The following is a 25,683-nucleotide window of genomic DNA, read 5'->3' on the forward strand; positions in this document are numbered from 1 at the left end:
AGATGACTGCTGGACAGATCATCACCTCATCTGCTCTACGACGTCTATCAAATTCAAGAGGAAGAGGAGGGTTCAAAAGAAGCAGATCCGGCCAAGAATGAACCTTGAAAGCTTGAATGATACTGCCACCCAGCAGCGACTTCAGGCCTCTGTTGGGGAAAGCCTCCAACAGGAATATCCTGATGACATTGTGAAGTACTGGAGCTTGCTCAAATCCATCATCCTCGACACCTGCAAAACCACCCTTGGGTACAAGTCTAGAAAACATCAGGACTGGTTTGATGAGAATTACACAGAGATAGAACAGCTCATCTCCAAGAATAAGAAAGCCTTTCATGCCTGGCAAATGATGTAACCTGCAAGGCTAAAAGAGTGGCTCACTCCAGAGCAAAGGTGAATGTCCAGAGACAGGCGAGGGAGCTTAGAACTCTTGGTGGACAGAAAAGGCTCTGGAAATCCAGCGACTGGCAGACTTGGGTGACACCAGAGGCTTTTTCAGTGCTAATAAGGCCATCTATGGCCGAAGCAACCGCACCTTAAACCCCTTGCATTCAAAGGACGGGCAGCAGCTGCTGAAGGACAACAAATTCATTAACGCCCAATGGAAGGAGTGCTTCCAGGAGCTCCTCAACCGCAACAGCACCGCTGAACTAGAAATTGCCAGCAACTTTCCCTAGAGTCCCATCAGAGAAGACATTGGATTTATGGATGTGGTTAGGGAGGACATGCAGGTGGCTAGCATAACAGAGGAAGAAGCAGAGGGCAGGACAGGAAGAGATGGAAATGGATGATCCACTGTGACGACCCCTAACAGGAGCCCAAAGTAGTAGTAATTTCTCTCTCTCTCTCTCACACACACACACACACAGACATATGCCTCAATAAGTATCTTCTCTTGAACATGTAGGAGGTGGTCAGATGGTTTCAAATGTTACAAATGGGAGGGGCATGCCCTTCACCTATTATGTAAATTGTTTAGTAAGCAAAGTAGATGAAAAGGCCTGACAATCTTCCCCTTCTAAGACCCACCCTTCTTCCTTAAATGACCTGAGAAACTTTGAAGCTATTATGAATAATCCAATACTAATATGGGCCCAGGCTATGAATATTGTGCTCTTACTCACTTCAACACCATTCCACAACACACCGGGGTACACGGTCGTAAGCCTTCTCCAAGTCCACAAAACACGTGTAGACTGGCTGGTCAAACTCTCATGCCCGCCTCAGCACTTCTGCAAGGGTAAAGAGGGGTAGGGTGCAATGCAAGCTGTGCGGCAGGCAAAGGTGGGGACCAGGGTGTGCTGACTCTGTTATCACAGACTGGTCCTCGGGGCATGGAATGTCCCCCCTCTGGCAGGGAAGGAGCCTGAGCTGGTGCGGGAGGTGCAGCATTACTAACTAGATATAGTTGGGCTCACCTCAAGACAGCATGGGCTCTGGTACCAAATTCCTGGAGAGGGGCTAGACTCTACTTTTCTGGAGTTGGCCAAGGTGACAAAACTGCATAGTCAGTCTAATTTCTAATACAATTGTATAAATTATCTGGTCAAAGACAAAAAAAGAAAAAAAAAGAAAAAGAAAAGAAGAAGCTTAGGAGAAGGCAAAGAGTCCAAAATGAGCATGACTTAATAGTATTTTTTATTTTCTGTTGTTATAACACTGCTGGTACTAACAAATAGCAGCACATAACCTCTAAAAAACCAGGTAACAAGTAATAATGCATTAAATATACAAGTAACGAATGTGTGGTTGGCTAACAACTTTTCCATTGAATTATGTGTTTTTGTCCCACACAACTGCGATATTAAGTGCATCTGAAATCCATTCTCCTTTCCGTTCTGCAAATGGATGGTGGTTACTAATCCGTCCTTCATTCAACTCTGCCCCGAGACTGCACATAGTCTGAGTATAGCTTGAGATATGAGAAATATGGATGGCACAAATGGTAACAAGTTACATGGTGAATGTGTTTTGTTTGTGATGTGACTCGAGTCTCTAGTCACGGAGCTCCTGTGCTTTTCAAAAGCTTCCCCGTGGCCATCCACGTTTCACGCTCAGACCTGTGCAGCACGCACACGGCCCACCGATGACGCCTTGTCCATCTGCAACGAAAGCTAACAGGCTTATCCACACATGGGCTGAGGGCATCCAGGCCAGGAATAACTCGCATTTGGTGAAAAGAGCATGACTCTCTCTCTTTTTAAAAAAAATTTCTAGAAGACAAATTACCAGTTGGTGGAAAGATACAAAAATGTGTCTCTGTAAAGGATAAAAAAAAAAGTATTTTTTTCTTTTTCACCAAAATAGAATTCCATAAATAAGGAGTGGGTCCTGGTCAGCCTTGTCTGCTAAAAAAAAATATAAAAAATAAAAAAAAATAAAAACAAAAAATTTGAGGGAACAGTAAATACACACCTGCCACCCCCCCACCCAAAAAAACAACAACAAACTAAAACCAAACAAAACAAGACCAAGACAGCATTGATACAGGATCAATGACACCTTCTGAAATTGGCCCATAATTGTGAAATCTGCGGATGCGGAGCAAGTGCATGCACGACGCCTCTGGTTTTGGTCACAAGCATTGACCTGGGGAGTGTTTCAGCAGCAAGCTTCAGCATTTAGCAAAATAGCTCAAATTTTCATGACATCAACTGGATTTGATTCATGAGGTGATCGCTGTAGCACCAGACATCCTTTGTAAATGAAAACTATTATAAAAAAAAAGAAAGAAAAAAAAGTTGTTGGTTTTTCTTGTCATCAGGCCATCATCATGCTTCTTGAATACTTCCGACGGGCGGCTTATACGACACAGGTTTCTGTTCCAAAAAGGCATCTGATGGAGGGCAATGAAGTATAATGCACTTTAAACAAAATCAAACATTTTTTCACACAATAACCGAATATATTTTGCCATGGAACATTTTACAAAGCTGAAGATTTATCGTCGGTATATCTATATCTCAAATAAAACCAAATCTTATGATATATATTAATTTACACTTCCCCCCCCTAAAAAATTGGTTTAACAGAAGTGCATGGCCAAAGAAAAGTCGATGCGTGAGAAGGGAAAACAAAATACATTCATGGATGCGGAGAAGCTGATCAAATAAAATGCAGGAAAAGACGACAACCGCTTCTTTATCCGGCTCAACTACACAAAAACAAACTAAACTGGTGTTGAACATCACAAACATCGAACTGACAACCATCCATAACCGTACAACACTATATCAAAGATACAAAATGCAGAATACATAAACTTTACATGCTATTGGTTAAATATGCTGTGAGAGGCAGATGGAGGTCCGCCAGGCAGAATATGAACAGACACAGAAGAGGCCCCTTCCACGATTTTAAATGCTTGGCATTTTAGCTTTGCTCCATCTGAGGGAACTAACACCAAGTTAAAGCCCACTGGGAATGAAGACTGCTTGTGCGCAAGGGAGAACTTGATGCATGCTGTCATGCAGTTTTCCTATGCAAAAGGGCATCAAAAAAAAAAAAGCCCTCCAGAATAAAACCTAACATGAAACCGCATCAAAACCCCACTGAGGACAATGTCAGCAAGGAAGGAAAGGAAAAGACAACAAGCAGGGAGAGGAGAGAGAAGATGGTCTGGGTTGTGGAATCGAAAGTTGGCTGAACTGATCATTCCCATTGACTCAAATGAAAACCGAACACTTCCTACTTTTCAAATTATTCCTCCCAATACCCACAAAGGGGCAGTCAGATGTGTTAAAATACCCTGGAAGGGGGCGTCCGGGTGTCATGGCGGTCTATTTCGTTGCCGTCTAACACGGAGATTGCCGGATCAAGTCCCCGTGTTACCTCCGGCTTGGTTGGGCGTTCCTACAGACACAATTGGCTGTGTCTGCAGGTGGGAAGGCAGATGTGGGTATGTGTCCTCGTCACTGCACTAGCGCCTCCCCTGGTCAGTTGGGGTGTCTGTTTGGGGGGGAGGGGAAACTGGGGGAAATAGCAAGATCCTCCCACGCGCTACGTCCCCCTGGCGAAACTCCGTGCTGTCAGGTGAAAAGAAGCGGCTGGCAACTCCATGTGTATTGGGGGAGGCATGTGGTAGTCTGCAGCCCTCCCTGGATCGGCAGAGGGGGTGGAGCAGTGACTGGGGTGGCTTGGAAGAGGGGTGTAATTAGCTGGATACAATTGGGGAGAAAAAGGGGGGGGATACCCTGGAAGGGGCCTGGATGTCGAGGGTATGAAAGGTAGATACTGTAGATCGTACTTAAGAGGCACAGTCTTTTCAAACAGCGAGCAACTAGACAAGTATAACACTCCAAAATATGATAGCATCCTTTAAGGTTAAAGTAAAATTGTTGTCCTGAAAGTAAATAAGTCAGACAAAAAAAATACAGGATATTACACTTGTTTAGAGAATAAGACACATGAAGGTTGCCAAAAAAAAAAAATCTCTGTTTTATAGTTACACACACAAACAGTATACTACATTTCCCAGGCCTGTGCACTGGCAACCAGGTTAGGAAAGACATGGGCGCTGTGGACCAGGGCTGTACAGTCTTGTACCCACTTTGAAGCCTTCAGGCCATGACCTAAATGCTCGAAACCTTCACAATTTACAAACTGGAGCTCTGTCATCTAAAGATGTACACTCATATCCCCCCCCCCAAGGTCTTGTTTAATATGTAGAACACACAAGTTTGTTTTTCTCTGCTAGATTAAACTAATTGGTGGATGGATGGACACCCAACTGTTGTTTTTGTTTTTTTTTGGTCATCAGTGTATTAGCTTTGAAATCATTTCTGGCATGGGAGAAGATTAAGGAGAAGGGTATAGAAAGTGAAGTCCCCGGGTGACTAATTTTCGACGCTCTATTATTTTTCTATTTTTTTTTGGTTGCTTACAGACCTAAGGATCCTTTCAGGTGTTGTTCCTCTGTCGTTTAGCAACCTCAGGGTTAACCTCCATGACGCCGGGCCTTTTCAGATTCCATTGGTTGATCTGTCTCTGCCTGTCCTGCTGCTCCACCTCGGATTCGCTGGACGAGCTGCCCGTGTTACTGCTGCTGCTGCTACTGCTGCTGCTGCCACCACTCCCGCCCCCACCGCTATAGGCAAAGCAATCTTTCCTCTTCCCGTCTGCCTTTCCCCTGTCCCCTCCTCGCTCCCCCTTCTCCCTCCTTTTGCTCTCTACCGCTCCGCTGCTCTCCCCTCCAGGTTTGTCCATAGCGGGCATCCCCATTTCTTCCATCTGGCCTTGGTCTGCTCCCATGCCAGCTCCCCTCCGCTCCATTTCCACCCATATAGGCCCCGCAGGTTGCTCCAGAGGGGTATAATGGAGGAGTGGCTGCTGCTGGGGTTCTATCTGAGGTGGAAGGTGTTGCTGGTGCTCCAGGTGGAGCAGCTGGGCTTGGTGCTGGAGGTGATGCAAAGGCTGTAGGGGTTGCTGGAGGTTTTGGTGATGGAGCTGGTGCGTGTGCTGGTGATGTTGGTGGTGGTGGTGGGTATGTTGCTGATGATGTTGGAGATGGTGGAGGTGGTGTTGGTGGTACTGTTCGATGATCTGCTTATCCACACTGTGGACACACTCCTTGGGCTGGCTCCTGAGGAACTTTTCAAACTTCTTGGAGGCTTTTTTGTTCGTCACGAACCATTCCTGTTAGGACAGCAAAGAAAAAAAAAAATCAATGGAAGAAAATGTCAAGCACTTTTTGAACGGGGTGCTTCTTTTACAGAGACTTGGGTTCGAGAAAATAAATTTGATTAATGAACTGCTGCTTTGTTTTTAGTACAATGTCAACTATGTTTATGTGCATGGAAAAAATCATTATTATAATTATAAAGAAATTACGTGTAAGACTTGTAAAGAGCATCATTACCTGTGAGTGGACAGAATTGATGTGGTATTTCACTCCACTCTCTGAGTTAAACTCTTTGCTGCAGATCAGACACCTGTATTTTCCTGCCTCAAAGTCACCCTGCAGTAACAGCAAAAAGCAAAAAGAATAAGCTGAAGCACCCAATGCACCCTTATTCTACACGTTGCTATATGCACCCAAAATGATATGTGTGCATGTGTGTGTGCAAGCGAGTACATCTGTGTGAAAGGCAGAATGAGATGTTTAATTGCTTTTTTGAATGTTTTCATACTGGATTACTTTGGTGTTGCCATAATGGGGGGCCAGAGGTAAATTTGACAAGAGCTGCTACTACATGCTTCAAATGAAGAATTTCACCGACATTCTGGTCTACGCACATTTTCTGTAGCAATTGGCTAAGTGTGCTTGGATGTAAAAATTGGCAGGTTTTCATGTGGTTTGCAAATTCTATCCATTCATTCTTCACCAAAGTATCAACCGTTGAGGGCTCACCCCTCACAATGAATAGCTTCAAGGAAAAACTCTCTTGAGAGTTTTTACCTTTATCTGCATTTCTTTTGACTCTTCGCATAGTGATCACAAAGACTTACTGTTTTCAATCCCCCCTCTCTCTATGATGGACAGTTTCTCGCCCCACCTTCGAGCTGAGCAATTTGTAAATGCTATGAATGTTGTATGACATGGTTGGATGATGAGTTGTACAAACTAGTTCATCTGAAACATGTAAAATGCTTTACAATAACATGTTTGGCTCCTGTATATCTTTCTTCCATCAAGAGAAAACCATTATCAAATACAACATGTTAAGCCATAGTCTTTTAGGACCACAAGACTCATTATCAAGGAGCAGGCCAACAGCTCAATATGGCCATCAGGACCCCAAGCAACAGTATAATGCCACACCAGGGAACTAGTTTCTCTGCAACAATTCTGGTACATTACAGGTGTCACTTGACTCACAGAACATAAGAAAATGCCCTCACTTCTTCCACACTTTCAACAATGTCAAGATCCTTCCTGCAGTTTCTACAAAACCCCCTACCAACCTTTCCACATTCTTCCCCCATCTTCCCTACAGAGACAATGTTGTCTCTCCTATTCAGTACTTAAACTAATGACCTTCTGAGAAACAGTGGGTGACCAACCCCCAGCAACAGTCAAAAACCTTCCTCCACCCCCTAAATGTTTTTCTTGGCTTCAGACCAAAGATGCTCCTCCCTCCTCTCTTCAGGCAACAATCATCTCCAATAGCAAGAAATTACCATAGTCCATTAGAGCCACAAAACTCACTGAAATATCAAGGAGCAGGTCAACAGCTCAATATTGCCATCAGTGCCCCAAGTAACAGTCTAATACCACACCAGGGAACAAATTTCTAAGTAAGAAACATTTTAGAGTGTATGTTTGGACTCACAAGCCACAAGAAAAGGCTCTCACTTCCTTCACTTTCAACAATCACAAACTCCTTCTTGAAGGTCCTGCAAACCCCCCCCCCCCAACTTCTCCACACTCTGCAATCCTTTACCCCTCCCCCATCTGCCCTACAGAGACAATATCTTCTCTCCTCTTAAGTAAAGCCTTTTTGAGACACCAAAGGTTGGTGACCAACCCCCTACAATAGCCAAAAACTTTCATCAACCCCCTCAATGTCCTACTCTCTACAGACCAAGGAAACTCCACCCTCTTCTCTTCAGGCAACAGTCATCTCCAACAGCAAGAAACACCCCTCCCCCCAATGTCCTTCAATCTGGAAACCAAACTTTTTCTCTCTTCTTCAGACAACAAACCCCAACCCCCCAAAATCCTACAGTACTGAAAGATCCTTATCTGGAACCATCCATCTTCAACCAGAAACCTCCCTCCACCCAAATATGTCCTACATCATTCAAACTTCACTAAGGTGGGAAATTAAAGTAATTCAATTCAATTATCTCACTACAATCTGAACCTTCAAACAGTTCATGGAGAAGTTTAGATAGACTTTTTCTCTGGCAACTGTACAAGAGTAGAGCTATCTGTGAACCTACAACTCTTACCTCTTACTAGTTAGTACTGCCATTCTACACATTTACAATTTGGGCATTCAGCTGATCATAAGGTGTCCTTGGGCGCTCTGAAAGGCACCCACAAATAAAATGTATGATTATTATTATTATTATATTATACACCAGAATAAGCTTTATGTCCCATAAAAAAAGCATTTGGATCACAGTAAACTTCTGTAATTTGACACATTCCCGAATGAGAAAAATGTTTGGGTGGGATTTTGTGAGATGAGGGAGTCTGATGTGACTGACAGCCAATAAACGCTGAGCAATTTTAGAAGAATGTGGACGTCGATAAGCTATTGCCCGGTTTTAATTTAGTGGTAGAAGATCACTCATCTTCTCTCAATCTCACTCGGTGAGTATTTTTGTTAGTGTACACCCAAAAGTGCAGGATGACATCGTAAAAAAAAATACAAATCATTGTATTTGTCTGAAAGAGAAAAACATGATTCTTAAAAACACAAAAATAAAACGGAATTTTTTTGGGGCTATTTATAGAGCAGTGTTAAATTGATTTTCCCCCATTTTTCTCCCCAATTGTATCCAGCCAATTACCCCACCCTTCTGAGCCATCCCGGTCACTGTGCCACTCCCTTGGCCAATCTGGGGAGGGCTGCAGAATACCACATGCCTCCTCCGATACATGTGGAGTCACTAGCCGCTTCTTTTCACCTCACAGTGAGGAGTTTCGCCAGAGGGACGTAACGCATGGGAGGATCACGCTATTCACCCCAGTTCCCCCTCCCCCGACAGGCGCCCTGACCGACCAGAGGAGGCGGTAGTGCAGCGCTCAGGACACATACTCACATCCAGCTTCCCACCTGCAGACACGGCCAATTGTGTCTGTAGGGACGCCCAACCAAGCTGGAGGTAACATGGGGATTTGAACCAGTGATCATCATATTGGTAGGCAACAGAACAGACCGCTATTCTACCCGGATGCCAAATTGATGTAAATTAAGCACAGATAAAATAGGTAACAAGAATGAAAATAAATTTTTCATTTCATGGGGCCTTAAATTACTACTTTATCAAGATTAAAAATGGCCCTCTTTGCCCTGCAGGACATTTATTTTTTGCTGCTAGTATCCAGCCCCAAAATTAGTCGAGTGTTCATTCTCAGTCACTGTATAGTTAATACAGTAAAAGATTGTATTATTGGTTTTAAGTAGCACATATACTGCATTTACACCACTTACTGAGGACATTAACCCCCAGATTTGTACATATACAGCATGTTAATCTTTCTCTTATTGTTGGAATATGCTCAAGTGCAAACCCCGTATGATGACGACTCACTAGTTTCAAAATATTTTCAAAATATTTATTTTCATAACTTCGTAGTTAAAATCCACAAATTGTACAGTGATACAACCTAGAATGTGTCTTGCATTGTCTGCTTGAACTGTATGAGATATTGTGTTCCATTTGTATCAGAATGTACAATATTACAAGTGGCATCAATGTCTAAACACATCTAACAAAACCTTCCCCATAACATTTAGTGTACTTGACAGGAAGTGAATATGATTGTGGTTCTGAGCAAATAGATAATTTGTCTCACCCTTGTACAGAGTCCTAAATGAGCCTTCAGTCCAGACACACTGGTGTAGGTGCAGCCACAGCCCTGTAGAAAGATACAGTTACACACACAGGCTAATGGAACAGCTAACACCTCATACATTAAATGTTGTGTTCAACTGAGAAAGACAAAAGATTCTTCCTTTGGAAACTAACCCATACAAAAACAGAAACATTTATTTTGTGCTATTAACAGCAATAAAACATCAACAAAGCAACAAAATGCAGTTAATTTTCATGCTATGAGGGATTACCTTTATGTTTATGTGTGTGCGTGCATGCGTGTGTGTGTGTGTGTGCGCATCATCATGCATAAAAATTTAAGGGGTAGTCCTGCAACAAAAGGATTCAACCCAAGGTTAGCTGAGTAATATGTTTCTCTATTTTTGCAAATGCCTCTTTTATTTTATACCTCATTGGGGCACTGGACTTTCTTCTGCAGTTTCACCTCATTCTTCCACTTCCTGAGCACCTCTTGGCTAAAAGCAGGCAGGCCCGGCCGTGAGTATTTCAACTAGGGAGAAGAACAACACAGAAAAGAAGGCTTCAACACAAGAATGGTATATATGAGCACCTGGGTGGCTCAACCAGTTCAGCACATACCATTAAGGCTGAGGTCCAACTGTGATGTACTGGGTTCCAATCTGGAGTAGGACATATGCCACAAGTCATCCAACTTTACTCTCCCTCAAATGTTTTCTGCCTCTCTCCACTTCATTATTTTTTTTTCGGGGGGGGGGATTACCCCCCCCCTTTTCTCTCCAATTGTATCCAGCCAATTACCCCACTCTTCTAAGCCGGGGAGGGCTGCAGACTACCACATGCTTCCTCCGATACATATGGAGTCGCCAGCTGCTTTTCACCTGACAGTGAGGAGTTTCGCCAGGGGGACATAGCACGTGGGACATAGCACATGGGAGGATCACGCTATTCCCCCTAGTTCCCCCTCCCCCCTGAACAGGTGCCCCGACCAACCCAGAGGAGGCGCCAGAGCAGCGACCAGGACACATACCCACATCCGGCTACCCACCTGCAGATATGGCCAATTGTGTTTGTAGGGACGCACGACCAAGCAAGCAAGAGTTAACACGGGGATTCGAACTGGCAATCCCCGTGTTGGTAGGCAATGGAAGAGACCGCTGCAGTACCCGGACACCCTCCATTTAACTATTAAATAGAGACTGAAGCTTCCCAAAATGTATTGCTGTGTAAGATGTACACTCACCGGCCACTTTATTAGGCACACCTGTCCAACTGCTCGTTAACGCAAATTTCTAATCAGCCAATCACATGGCAGCAACTCAATGCATTTAGGCATGTAGACATGGTCAAGACGATCTGCTGCAGTTCAAACCGAGCATCAGAATGGGGAAGAAAGGTGATTTAAGTGACTTTGAACGTGGCATGGTTGTTGGTGCCAGACGGGCTGGTCTGAGTATTTCAGAAACTGCTGATCTACTGGGATTTTCACGCACAACCATCTCTAGGGTTTACAGAGAATGGTCCGAAAAAGAGAAAATATCCAGTGAGCGGCAGTTCTGTGGGCGAAAATGCCTTGTTGATGCCAGAGGTCAGAGGAGAATTGCCAGACTGGTTCGAGCTGATAGAAAGGCAACAGTAACTCAAATAACCACTCATTACAACCGAGGTATGCAGAAGAGCATCTCTGAACGCACAACACGTCGAACCTTGAGGCAGATGGGCGACAGCAGCAGAAGACCACACCGGGTGCCACTCCTGTCAGCTAAGAACAGGAAACTGAGGCTACAATTCGCACAGGCTCACCAAAATTGGACAATAGAAGACTGGAAAAACGTTGCCTGGTCTGATGAGTCTCGATTTCTGCTGCGACATTCGGATGGTAGGGTCAGAATTTGGCATCAACAACATGAAAGCATGGATCCATCCTGCCTTGTATCAACGGTTCAGGCTGGTGGTGGTGGTGTAATGGTGTGGGGGATATTTTCTTGGCACACTTTGGGCCCCTTAGTACCAATTGAGCATCATGTCAATGCCACAGCCTACCTGAGTATTGTTGCTGACCATGTCCATTTCTTTATGACCACAGTGTTCCCATCTTCTGATGGCTACTTCCAGCAGGATAACGCGCCATGTCATAAAGCTCGAATCATCTCAGACTGGTTTCTTGAACATGACAATGAGTTCACTGTACTCAAATGGCCTCCACAGTCACCAGATCTCAATCCAATAGAGCACCTTTGGGATGTGGTGGACCGGGAGATTCGCATCATGGATGTGCAGCCGACAAATCTGCAGCAACTGCGGGATGCTATCATGTCAATATGGACTAAACTCTCTGAGGAATGTTTCCAGTACCTTGTTGAATCTATGCCACGAAGGATTAAGGCAGTTCTGAAGGCAAAAGGGGGTCCAACCCGGTACTAGCAAGGTGTACCTAATAAAGTGGCCAGTGAGTGTATATCATGAGAGCCTTCTACAGTAGATACCTTTTCTAGTGGAGACTCTGCATAGAGTTCTTGCAATTTTTCACCAATAGTTTTCAATTTCTTTTCTGTGACTTCTCCATAATGATTAGCTCGATTTTCACAACCAACATGGTTTTTGGAGTTTCTATTTAAAAGTTGTGTATTAACACTATAGTATATGATATTAAAGTCAGGCTATAGTTCAAATACTGTATATGAACCACTATTTTTGTACTTCTGTTTTTCAAGTGTTCATCTGAAGGCACTGATTGTTGAAAACTGATACGGAAGCAGCGGAGGCACATTGCAGGCATACTGAGACAAACTGTTGCATACATGCACGCACGCACACGCACGCACGCACGCACGCACGCACACACACACACACACACACACACACACAACAGAAATCCTAAAGCCCATCGCAACGATTTTGCCCACTGTAGCTTTTTTCTTTATCTTTTTTCTCATCTCTATATTTTTCCTTTATAATATTCCATAGCTTTTAGAGAGCCGGGAGAGAGACTGTATGGACCCTGAATTAAAAAAAAAAAAAGAACAACAACAAAACAAAACAAGTGCCCTCATTACCTTTTTGTCATCAGGCACCAGGTCAGACTGGAACTTCCTTTTGGGCCAGTCCTTTGGCAGGTCATTGTTGGCGATCTCGGCCAGGTGGAAGTTGGCCACCTGAGCTGAGGCCCGCTGTACTCTGCCGCTAGCTGTTCTCTCAGGGTTGGCCTCTCGCTGGGCCCTCAGGGCCTCCTCTTCCTCATTCTGCTCGGGTGTCTAGGTGAGGGGAGGAATTTATAGAGATATCAACTGTTAGGGAAAAATAACAATCTCTATTTGCTGGTTTAACAGCTAAACTACTGACCTTAGGACATGCTGGGATCTCTACATATGAAGTATGAGAATTTTTGTGGATTACATCATCAAGTAAATTAAATGTTATGTGAATTTGAGGTATTGATCTGAATCAGAATCATGTTTATTGGCCATGTAGATTTGCACATATAATGAATTTGACTCTGGTTTCATGGCTCTCTCAGTGTACTTAACACAGAATAACAACACTACAACACAACAATCTTCAGACATATACACAAGGATTGACTATATACAGGTGAAATAATAGCAGGTTACTTACATACATGCCTGAGGTAGATGGACATGACAGAGCGTACCAGTGTATGTATAATGTACAGTACAGTATAGACAAAATGGTTGGATTTATTTAGTACACTTGATCTTAGCCAAAAGGCTGAGAAGCATATAAAAGCGATATAAATAAGCTATATATATATATATATATATATATATATTTAAAAGGAAGCTATATAAATGTAATGATTATTATTATTATTATTTATTAGACAATGTTAATCATTCATTTGAATGACAGCCCGCGGAAAAAAGAATAGTGTATTGGTATTAAAATACCCTTCAGGTTTTTAGCAGAAACAATAACAGTTCAAAAAGGTTTCACAGTGTTGTTTTCTGTTGTGGATTATGAAGTCAAACATACAACACACAAAAATGAAAAGATAAAAGTGTGAATTATGGAAAAAAGGTGGCTCTATAACTTAAAAAAACAGCTATAGTATTTTGGATGACACTTACGGGAGCATGCTCTGATCTGAGGTGGTACTCAAGACCAGCCTTCGACTTGTAGGCCTTCCCACAGTGAGAGCAATTTAGCAGCAGCTTCTCCAGCTCAGACTCTTCCTTCCCACACTTCTTCATGTGGTACAAGTATCCCATGATGCTGGTGAAGCCCGCGTTACAACCCTGTTGTTGTGAAACAAGCGCACACAGCGGAGGAGCTTAGTAACACACTTGAATTATACATACATGTGGAAAATGTACAAGTTGTCAACTAAGTTGTTGTAAGCTTATGTTTCCCATTTGAACTGTAATAGTGTGTCTTGATAAAAAAAAATGCTAAAAATGTATTAGGAAGCAGTGTTAACTTATTGAGCACTGACGTTTATTTATTTTTTTGGACTTCCCCGCCTTTTCTCCCCAATTGTATCCAGCCAATTACCCCACTCTTCCGAGCCATCCCAGTCGCTGCTCCACCCCCTCTGCCGATCGGGGGAGGGCTGCAGACTACCACATGCCTTCTCCGATACATGTGGAGTCACCAGCCGCTTCTTTTCACCCGACAGTGAGGAGTTTCGCCAGGGGGACATAGCACATGGGAGGATCACGCTATTCCCCCCCAGTTCCCCCTCCCCCCGAACAGGCGCCCCGACCGACCAGGGGAGGCGCTAGTGGAGCGACCAGGACACATACCCACATCTGGCTTCCCACCCGCAGACACGGCCAATTGTGTCTGGACGGACACACGACCAAGCTGGAGGTAACACGGGGATTCAAACCGGCGATCCCCGTGTTGATAGGCAATGGAATAGACTGCCATGCTACCCAGACGCCCCCTGACATTTGATCTTTTGAAAGGGTGCATTAATTTTGATTGGCCAGTGCATATTATTTAACTTGTACTACGTTTATCTTGAACTTAAACTTGATAGTTTGGTTGGAATTGTCCAACCACACCGAGGCTCAAACCTCTGTGATAAACAGAGCATGTGGCAGGCAACAGCTGACGATCGAGCTGAATCAGTTTTACTGATGGGAAACAACAAAGCGCTGGGGAGCTGCTGCCAGTGGGGGGGTTTGAATTGTTGGCAGGTCATTTGCAGACTGCTGTTTGGTCTCCAGAAGATGACTTCTGCTGCCAATCAAATGTTATTGTGAAATCATATTAAAATAACAACACAACAGTTGGTTGTATGAGCCTTTCTATAGATTTACTGGACTAGTTGTGTACACGTGGCTACACGGCTAGTTAGAGATTCCTTTTTTTTTTTTTAAATCTAAACTGACCTGCCTGATAGAAGGAGGTTTCAAATGATGAGTGATGGGGTAGTTTCTCTCTGAGTAATGCACAGGGTTTCCAAATCAAAATATTTACAGCACTCACTTTTCTGCTTTGCATAGCTTCACATCATGCTCGAGGACACTTTTAAAGGACAGGGCTATTGTGGGACTTGCAGGAATTGTGCACATGACCACTCATCTGGTGTCTCAGGTGAGTGGTCATGTCTGCCTTATCACAGATGACAACAGTGTACCTCTTTAGAACATTTTAATTTGCCAAGTCTCTTCAGAATTTTGCGCAGTTTGTCTTTGATGGCACGGTCATCCAGGCCACTAGCGTCGTCTGGTGAGGGCTGGGAAAAAAAGAAAAAAGAAAAAGTAAATTCAAAAACACAGAGAAATTAATTCATAACTGTAAGTCAAGTCAAGTCAGTTTTATTTGTCTAGCCGATATCACAAATTTGCCAGAAACATCATTGACTTACAACTAACATGATGTAAACCTCCTGAGACTGCAGTCAGTCTATAACACAGAATCTGTGTGTGCTGTACAGCAGTAATAATATTTACATAATATTTACCAATTTTCCACTATTACTTTTCATTTTACTGATAATTATTCCTTATATATAGATGCCCAAACAGTGCACCAGCCGATTGAAGGGAGGAAAAGGACACCAGTTGTCTAAGCGCAAACCAGTGGTGATTCCATATGTGGCGGGAGTGTTGGAACAGTTGAGATGCGTATTTTCCAAACACCGTGTTGCAGTTGCTTTCAAACTCCAAAACATGCTGTGCCAGAAAATGGTCTACCCCAAGGATCGGCTGCCCCGGCACAAGCAGAGCACTATAGTGTACCCTGTTGAGTGCCGGGAGGATTGCACATCGGGGAAACCAAATAGATGCTGGCCCAACACAGGAGAGCTACATAACACGTCAGGTGTGGACTCCACAGTCTACACCCATCTACAGGCCAGTGGCCACTCTTTCAAGGATGAGGATGTGCAAATCCTGGATAGGGAGGATCACTGGTTTGAACGGGTAGTCAAAGAGGCCATCTATGTTAAGAGGGAATGACCATCCCTGAACTGAAGGGGGGTGGGGGGTAAAAGTACATCTTCTAACAATGCTGTGATTGCAAACATTGCCAAATCCTTTGTGAATAGTACACATGGCCAGTGTAAGTCTAGTTAATGGTCATGGCAATTTGCATATGAAACCGTTCGTTGTTTTTGGTCGTTATCCCACTGTATTGTTTCTAAGGGTGGGGATACCTGCAGTCAGTCGAGACTGAAGAGGTCACTTAGATGAGTGATGAAGCGTTTCTCTCTCAATAAATTTGAACTGATTCAACTTTCTGTGATGAGAGCCTAAAGTAATCCTATTATACTTTCTTTGTCTCCTGTGCCATGACTATAATACCTTAGCAGTACTGCCCAATTGGAAATCTAAATCACTAGGAGTCTTTTTCTGGTATGGGTTCTTGACTAAACGTGGGTGAATGATGTTGGCGAAAATGTATTATGAATAGCATTGCTGTCAAACAACAAGATTACGCTTGGTTCAGTTCCAACACTGTTGAGTTTTAACATGCTCTCTTGTTTTCAATGGGCCTCCTCCACTCTAAATAGTCCATAGCTGTGAATGTGAGTGAGAATGTCTTAGTGCATGCCCTCAGATGGACTGGCTATCTATACGGAAATTCATAACTTTCACACTGGATCATATTTTTATGTCCTCCACTACAATACAATCATAATCCTGTTAAGAATTTTGTTGTTTCTTTGGGGGGGGGGATCCCCCCCCTTTTCTCCCCAATCGAACCTGGCCAATCACCCCGCTCTCTGAGCCGTCCTGGTCGCTGCTCCACCCTCTCTGCCGATCCAAGAAGGGCTACCACATGTCTCCTCCAATACAGTTCTCCCTCCCCCCTGAACAACGCCCCAACCAACCAGAGGAGGCGCTGGTGTAGTGACCAGGACACATACCCACATCTGACTTCCCACCTGCAGACAAGGCCTGTTGTGTCTGTAGGGACGCCCGACCAAGCTGGAGACAACGGAATAGACTGCTACGCTACCCGGACACCTTCGTTATTTCTTTTAACATTGTGTATAGTATGTGGTAAACTTCTATACAACACAGCATTATATCTTTTCCAATGGGAGTTTTAATGACATGTTATGTCTGCTATAATATCTATTATTTTTGTAAGAGGTGTGATCTATCCACCAAAAAGAAATTACTTGGCAAACAAAAGTAATTAAATCAAAGGCATGCATTATAGATAATCAGTTATTGGCAAAACCACTGAAAAGGTCCATAGGACAGACCTCACTATTTTTCCTTCTATGGCAAGCCAAACCTAAGTAAATTTAAACTCTGAAAATAATTCACAATAACATTGTTACCAAGAGTTCAATGAAATTTTTTGCTGAAGCAATTTGGGAAAAAAATAAATCCATCTAAGAGGTGTTGCTACTATAAGTCCGTCTGAGTTCAAACAAGAAGAACAATATGTAAAGAAAAAGCAGAAACACGGGGACAGCAGAGGGTCAGAGTGGAGTCAACAGTCTTACCAAGTGGCTGTGGTCAGCCATGATGTGGTACTTCATCCCGGTTGATGACTTGAGTTGTTTCCCACAGTGTTGACAGGTAAAGGGTTGCTGAACACATCAGACAAAAGTTATATGTTACCGGTCATTTGTTAGATGTTTTCATCGATAGTGCCCTACAGCGCCATATGTGGATACCTTTAAGGGGACTTTAAGCAGGAGGTGAACTTCCAACCCCTGCCATAGAGGAACACAGGAAAAACTCCAAATACTGAAGGTCTGAATCAGGATAATCTACCTAAACTCTTAACTGGCTACCTCATGGCTCTTGGGTAGAGGGTTGGACAGGACCCCTGAGTGGCAGGCGGCCTAGTGGCAAAGAGGCTGACCAGTAACCGAAAGATTGCTTGTTTGATCCCTGGCACCGACAGGAGTGTGTATTTCAGCTACTGACTGGAAGATGGCTAGTATTAGCTGCCCTCCATCCAGGGTCCAAAATGAATTTTTTGGCTTACCTGCCAAGGTGGCTGGTAGATGAAAAGACTGACTGGCCAGACAAATTTTTGACCAGCAAAAAAACCCCCCAACTTTTTACTATTGCAATTTGCTATTATTGCTATTTAGCAGGTCATCTTGGTCTCATATGTGATTCTCAATCAATATTATATAGTAGTAAGCAGTAATAATAATAGTAACACTAACTGTATGCAGAAACATCGATTCAACATTTTCAACACATTTGAATGAATAAATTCAGTGGTATTAGCCTTTAAGTGCAAGAAGGACTATGTATTAGGATTATATCTTAAAGAGTTTGAGAATAAGAATTATAAAGGAATTGAAAATAACGAGTAAAAATAATTAGCAGTAATAAGTTCAAAGTCATAGGTCATATTAATTTTTTTTATTCGGTAGTAGCATATTCAGTCTTCCTCAGACAGTTCGCTTTCAAAGCAATTTTTCTCCTACGCGTCTCCCACTAATCTCCACATAGCTGGGTTTGTTTCAACTGCCCGGATGACAAGTACCACAAATATAACAAAAAATTGCAGGGTTTGATGGGTTTGATGACTGATGCAACTACATAAAACAGATGACAAACGCAGCATGGCAGATCTAACAGACTGAAATGACAGCAACCAGCAGCAACCGTCCGTCCATCCCTGGATTCATCCTCATAATTGTGGACCTAACTTGATATGTACAACTTGAAACTTTTTACCCATTTTCTGGTCGGTGCAGGTGAAAGTTTGTCGACAATTCTGTGCATGTCGTTGACATTTATCCATGGCAAATCTTGCAGGAATTGCGAAAAATGTGCCATTGTCAATAGCACACGCCAACAAACAGGAAACTGGTATGACCGCTGCAGTAGAAACCGTAAGTCAGTGGACTACAGTTATGCACAGGGCCGATCACCCCACTCTTCCGAGCCGTCCCGGTCTTTGCTACACCCCCTCTGCCGATCCGGGGAGGGCTGCAGACTACCACATGCCTCCTCCAATACATGTGGAGTCACCAGCCGCTTCTTTTCACCTGACAGTGAGGAGTTTCACCAGGGGAACGTAGCGCGTGGGAGGATCACGCTGTAAACCGCCAGCCCCCCCCCCCCCCCCCCCCCCCAAACAGGTGCTCTAAAAGAACAGAGGAGGTGCTAGTGCAGCGACCAGGACACATACCCACATTTGGCTTCCCACCCGCAGACACGGCCAATAGTATCTGTAGGGACACCCGACCAAGCCGGCGGTAATATGGGGATTCGAACCGGCGATCCCCATGTTGGTAGGCAACGGAACAGACCACCACACTGCCTGGATGCCCCCTGTTTTTTTTGTTTTGTTGCTGTGGTAGCAAAGATTTTACTCTGGCGGCCCACCACATTAAAAAAAATAATCAGCGGAAACACTATTAACTTGCTGGACCACATGCATTAAACATGATAACCAACAGGATTGATGCCATTCCACCCTCACCATGGTAAGTATTAATCCTGCATCCAACCTGCTCTAGCAATGCACTGACCCCCACTGCCGATTCTTTTCTAAACTGCTCTCTAGTGCAACTGAGCAAGTTTACTGACATAAAACCCATTTCTCTCAAGCCAATGCTTATATCTGGACATAGAGAAAAAAATAAATGAACACAATTCTAATATGCTAAGAAAGTCTTCTGGAAAATATAAGGGGCAGCACAACATCACATGGTAGACCCCATACCATGAACATGTACACATACTGCATGGATGGCCCTAATGGAAACTGAATCACGAGCTCTGGCTTTGTCTGTGCCCTGCTCTGTGTGTCAAACTTGTGTGTTTGGTGTTGACATGATTACTCACCAGTCGGCAATTCTCCATATGTTTCTTCAGTCCCTCCACAGTCTTCCTGCTGACACTCTTGCATTTGGGACAGGTGACTCTGCCTTTGGCTATAATCTGGAGCTGCCAACGTTCTTCTGGACTGCCTGTTGGATATCAATCAGCAACAATCCATATGCATTTTATTTTCAATAACCTTTTCGTAAACTTTTTTTATACAGATTGGATAAGAGAGCTTATCACTCCTATTTCTTCATCTTATTCACATTCTCACGGGGGGGGAAACACTGGGCCATTAAAAGACTACTTGGGAGCAAGTGGACATTCTTGTCAGACGATTATGCAGCTCTTAAGAGACGGAGACGGATGATCCGCTGTGGCGACCCCTAACGGGAACAGCCAAAAGTAGTAGTAGTAGTAGTAGTAGATTATGCAGCTCTTAATATACTTAATAGTAAATCCTTCAAGCGGGCTATTTCACCTGGAGGGTAAACAGGAAGTTCCTTCTTGGTGGAGATGATTGGGATCTTGACATCCTCGCTGGGTTGGTCCGTGATGGGTTCTGTGCTGCTTTGGGGGGCATCAGAGCTGACTGAATCTGAGCCTATAAGGGCACAAGGTAAGGAAATACTTGTTTCACACATAGCTGTATACTTATTTGGTCTCCTTACTCCCAACCCAATCAATCCCTTCACTGCACTTTTGAAATGTAAAGCACCAAATCACCCAGATCACCTACTAAACCATGAACTTTACAGGACCCTCAGGTGGAGAAGGGCCTGTTGTCACAGCTGCAGAGTTCGGCCTTGCAGCCCCAGTTAACGCCTGCATCGAGAAATGGTTTACTCCCTAACCTTTTCAGCTCCCCCAATGTGGTTTTCACCAGGAAAAACTACTCTATTGCTTGAGGTTTTGTTATTGTTGATGTGGATGTTGTAGGTTTATTATGTGGGTGCGTCAGTGGACATTTGTGCTTTTTGTTCTGTATTTGAGAACGGTGCTGTGTCAAAGTATGCTGTTGTACATCCATTTCCATCTGTGCTCTGTGTAACATGTACTGGCTGTGGGTATTAACTTCCTCCCTGGGGAAAGCAAACAGTCACTTAACTATCAACCTAAATTCAAACCATAATCGGCATTTACGCTCGACCAAGTGATTAGGGGTCGCCCTCTAGTGGACAAGGGAAGTTGCTTGTCAAAACATTTATTGTCTCAAGGGACACTTTCTTTGAAATGCTTGTGGATAATACGCATCGCAAATACGCAGCAGAGAACAACAGATAATGTGCATTGCAAATATTCAACAGGGAACCACAGGTAATGTGCATTGCCAATACACAATAAGGTAATTACAATCACCGTTAAATTACCAATCCTGTCAACCTATTAATACAGTTTCCGCAAATAAACACGTCGACAGGTGTAGTAAATAATAAGCAGGTGGCAGCAAATAAAAGCTTTTTCAGTTTCAGAGTTCATCACATTCATGACATTGTTATGAGTCTACAATTTACAGTGTTCAGACCTGTCCCACAGTTCAAAATGTAAGTCTGAAATACCCTCTCTTGTCTGTTCGGAAGAAAATTGGGACGGCCAGAAGCACTTACTAAACCAGGTGCAAAACAAAACATCCATCCATCCATTATCTGAACCGCTTATCCTGCTCTCAGGGTCGCTGGAGCCTATTCCAGCAATCACTGGGAGGCAGGCTTGGAGACACCCTGGACAGGCCGCCAGACCATCACAGGGCCCACACACACACACACACACGCACACGCACGCACACACACCCCCTAGGGACAATTTAGTATGGCCAATTCCCCTGACTTACATGTCTTTGGACTGTGGGAGGAAACTGAAGACCCCAGAGGAAACCCACGCAGACACAGGGAGAATATGCAAACTCCACACAGAGGATGACCCATCAAGGTTGGACTACCCCAGGGATCGAACCCAGGACTTTCCTAATGTGAGGCGACCGCGCTAACCACTGCGCCACCAAAACAAAACAAGCTTACATAATTTTTTTTAACTTTTAGCACATTTTTTTCATTTAACATTATGTGCATTAATGTTGCAGTGGTAGACAAGACACGTTAACTAGCTAGCTAAGGCAAAAATAGTTAAGACTAATAAAGCCTCAATTTAAAGATACACCATGTTCCTGTCACATTCCTTACTAATGAGTACATTCACAAGGAATATCTTGATAGATGCTCAATAATCCAAGTAAGAAAATCAAAGAAGGTTGAATCAGTTCATCTGGATACAATGTTTATTGACAGATAGATTTCGTCACTCAGCTAAGATGTCACTGAGTTGAGTGACGAAACGTATCTGTCAATAAACATATCCAGATGAAGTGATTCAACCTTCTTTGATTCACAATGAATAGTTTATTAGGACAGATATTTCTGTTTTGTGTTTTTTTGGATTTCTTTTCCCACTTTTTCTCCCCAGTTGTATCCGGCCAATTACTCAACTCTTCCCGAGCTGTCCCGGTCGCTGCTCCATCCCCTCTGCTGATCCAGGGAGGGCTGCAGACTACCACATGCCTCCTCTGATACATGTGGATTCGCCAGCCACTTCTTTTCACCTGACAGTGAGGAGTTTCACCAGGGGGACGTAGTGCGTGGGAGGATCATGCTATTCCCCCTCCCCCCTGAACAGGCGCCCCAAGCAATCAGAGGTGGCGCTTAATGCAGTGACCAGGACACATACCCACATCTGGCTTCCCACCCGCAGACACAGCCAACTGTGTCTGCAGGGATGCCCGACAAAACCAGAGGTAATATGGGGATTCGAACCACCGATGCCCGTGTTGGTAGGCAACTGAATAGACCGCTATGCCACCTGGACACCCTGTTTTATGATATTTTTAGGAAAAATGTAAAAGATCTCTTTCGAAATTGGTTTATGAATCTTCATTTAGCTGTTACCGTGATCCATATCATAATGTCGAAACAGTTTTCACATATTCCTGAGCACTGTTCCCAGACACCAATAGATATGTCCGAAAAAAGCGAACCTTCCCAATACATTAATATGTTGTCATTTGTTAAACCAAGGACAGTGATTACCTACAATCTTTTAGCCATGTATTTCTGTATTTCTAGTAATTGATCATTTGGGATGATTTCTATTCCATTTGTCATGTGGGGGCTGTATTTTAGGGGATTAACAAAGAAGAGAGATTTGTGAAGGAACTACAAGACGTGTGGCAGACTCAAACTCAAACATTAGAGCTATGTAATGTGTACAGTGGTGCAAAATTATCTTGAATATCATACTACCTTGTGACTTACCAGAGTCTCTACCTTCTGGAGCCTGAGGGTAGTTGATAACAGGCGGAGCTCGCTCTATCTCCACCCTTAGGACCTTCTTCACAGGCAAGTCTTCAAAATGACAGATGGATTACAGAACAGTGCTCACATGAAGACCATTAGGTTCATGCAAACTCAGATCTTACCAAAGCCATGATGTAAAAATATGAGTGAAATGATGTTTGACAAATATTAAAGGGGAACAGTCATGATCTTCAACATGATCTCTATACACACATATGTTGGAGGGGCAACATTCTATTAGCAGCCATAATACTGAGGAGTCTGTGTGTGCCTGAAACACCGCTGGAAAAGTGCAGATGCTTTTCTGCACTATTTCGGCAGCATTCAATGCCATTTGTCACAACAGCTGTATGTAGTGTTGTTATTCATATTTTCTTATACAGTGTAGCTATTTATTGGTGGACTACACAGGAATAGGCTACAGGAAGTAAGGGTTGTAATTTCTGACATTGACAGATTATCCGCCAGAGACATCATTGGTGGACACCTCTCTGCACAATTTCAGTGGCATTTCAGAGACATGGAAAACTGCTCAGTATTTATGGCTTCTAATAGGGATGTTATACCCACACCATTTTTAGAGAGATAATGTTGAAAGTCATGATTTTTCCCTTTAACAAATATAGTACAATACAGTTCAGCTCATAAGGACATACCAGGCCTCCAGACTTGATCTTGCCCTCGGTCTCTGCTAGTGGTGCTCCAGGCTTGATCTTGGCTTCGGCCTGTGTTCCACGCCTGCTCTGACCCTGACGGGGCCCTATCTCTCCCTGAATCCCTGCCCGGGTTCCACGCTTGATCCTGGGCTCTCTCTCTACCAGTAGCCCAGGCTTGCTCGGGACCTCTGTCTCGACTTGTGGCCCAGGCTTGATCTGGCCCAGTATGGCCCCTATCTCTTGCTGGAATCCAAGTCTGCTCTTGACCAGAGTTCCCCCCTCTGTTTCTGTTTGAGTTCCAAGCCTGCTCCTGGGGTCTGTCTCGGCCCGTTGCCCAGGCCTGCTCAGAGCCTCTGTCCCGGCTTGGGCTCCAGGGTTGCTCCTGAGGCTGGGATCTCTCCCTGTCTGCTTCTGGGCCATGAGGCCAGACATCCTTTGCTACCAGCCTTGGAGGCAGCCTTGCAGTGGGAGGGGCCAAGGACCCTGGGTCTGCCCCATTGGACAGGCTGCCAGATGACATCACAGAACAGCTCGTGGTTGGGTATTCTGCCGTTCCTACGGAAACGCTGTGGAGGTCGTCATACCTGAGTGGTCAATAAACAGAAAATAATCAAAATCTTTATATTACAAAGACCAGTATTAAACTAGTTTATCTTAAATTTAACTGATGTGTTGCTGATGAAAGCTTGGCGATGATTGAGACTGGTGTATGTAGGCAGGTGTTATATGGCACAGCACATGGTATAAGTATGAGTTCAGGTATAATTACCCATTCATTATTAGTATAATTACTTTTGTTATGCGAGTGTTGCAGCTTTGGCGTGTGCAGGTTACTTGTGGTGCAAGATACTATATGTATTTGCTCAAAGGTGTAATTATATCATTACTTTAGACTGCATAACAAGACTTGTGTAGTGTGCATGCACACAATTTTTGTCTTTTTGGTTCACTTAATTTTTCTTGTTAGTTTACAGCTACTATTCTGATGTCCTTGTTTGTCTGTTTTATTTGTTTTCTTATTTTGATGTGTCTTTGTTTCTTGGAAAAAAATTATTTGAGAAAATTTGACGAGGCTACATTCCCTATTTCAAAGTCATGACTTTATCACTTTTCTCCTCAAAAATACTTTGAGGATAAAACATAATAGAGTCAAAATGACACGTTTCTATCTTCAGTTACACAAGAACATGGAAAATAAAATGTATTCCTGCTTTCATACATCATGTTGCTGTTCATAAATTGGCAGATTGCGACACTCTGTAATTATGAAAACATGTTAGAAAATAACTTTCCTCTTACAAATGTTGCTGACCACATGAATCTGTTGCTTGATCCAAATTTGTCTTCTTCTCGTATGATTTTTTTTTTTGAGGGGGGGGGGGCATTTCCAGCATATGGTTAGGTGACGAGGGACAAAGGAAGCAGACGTGACAGGGACTGTGTCATGCAACATGGATTATGAAGTGGACTGACATCCAGAATGTAATTACATATACGTATGTGCCTTAGTCAGTTGAGATATATGATGTCCAACAGTGGCCAGGACTGGACATGCTATGGCCTGGCTGCCTCACATAGCATTGGCTGACATTAGAATCTGGCCAAAGCTGGCCGGGCTAGGAAAGCTAAACATAGCTACTGGAGAAATGGCATTTGAATCAGGCAGGCAACCCTAAAGATGCTGGCAGAGTGTCAACATTATTAAACCATGCCTTCACACACACACAAACAGACAAAAGTGAAGTGCAAGTAAATACAGATATCAGCACATTTTGGAGACACTTTTCATCACATCATAGATGATGCCTGGTGTTCTATTGGGCAAACCCTGTTATATTCCTCACAAATTCTTTCTTTTTTTTTTGGACCCCCCCCCCTTCTCTCCCCAGTTGTACTCGGTCAATTACCTCATTTTCTGAGCTGTCCCGGTTGCTACTCCACCCCCCCCCCCGAGCCGGGGAGGGCTACAGACTACCACATGCCTCCTCC

General features: G+C 43.7%; 1 protein-coding gene across 3 annotated transcripts in view; it reads right to left on the reverse strand.

Moving 5' to 3' along the window:
- Nucleotides 1-1,625: 1,625 nt before the first annotated feature.
- The window catches only part of znf512 (zinc finger protein 512), a 29,371-nt gene continuing 5,313 nt past the window's right edge, over nt 1,626-25,683 (reverse strand). For 2 of the 3 annotated variants that reach the window (XM_056294607.1, XM_056294606.1), the window contains 12 exons: nt 23,695-24,278; nt 22,997-23,086; nt 20,173-20,295; nt 19,713-19,837; nt 17,399-17,485; nt 15,074-15,172; nt 13,557-13,724; nt 12,525-12,722; nt 9,899-10,000; nt 9,470-9,532; nt 5,858-5,956; nt 1,626-5,634 (listed from right to left, as the gene is read on the reverse strand). In XM_056294607.1, coding sequence (XP_056150582.1) covers nt 4,900-5,634; nt 5,858-5,956; nt 9,470-9,532; nt 9,899-10,000; nt 12,525-12,722; nt 13,557-13,724; nt 15,074-15,172; nt 17,399-17,485; nt 19,713-19,837; nt 20,173-20,295; nt 22,997-23,086; nt 23,695-24,278 — 2,473 coding nt within the window. In that variant the 3' untranslated portion in view covers nt 1,626-4,899. The remainder of the gene's footprint in view (nt 5,635-5,857; nt 5,957-9,469; nt 9,533-9,898; nt 10,001-12,524; nt 12,723-13,556; nt 13,725-15,073; nt 15,173-17,398; nt 17,486-19,712; nt 19,838-20,172; nt 20,296-22,996; nt 23,087-23,694; nt 24,279-25,683) is intronic. The other variant, XM_056294608.1, reaches the window with a different exon arrangement.

Source organism: Lampris incognitus, chromosome 15 (genome assembly GCF_029633865.1).
Source record: "Lampris incognitus isolate fLamInc1 chromosome 15, fLamInc1.hap2, whole genome shotgun sequence".
NCBI classification, from domain to species: Eukaryota; Metazoa; Chordata; class Actinopteri; order Lampriformes; family Lampridae; genus Lampris; species Lampris incognitus.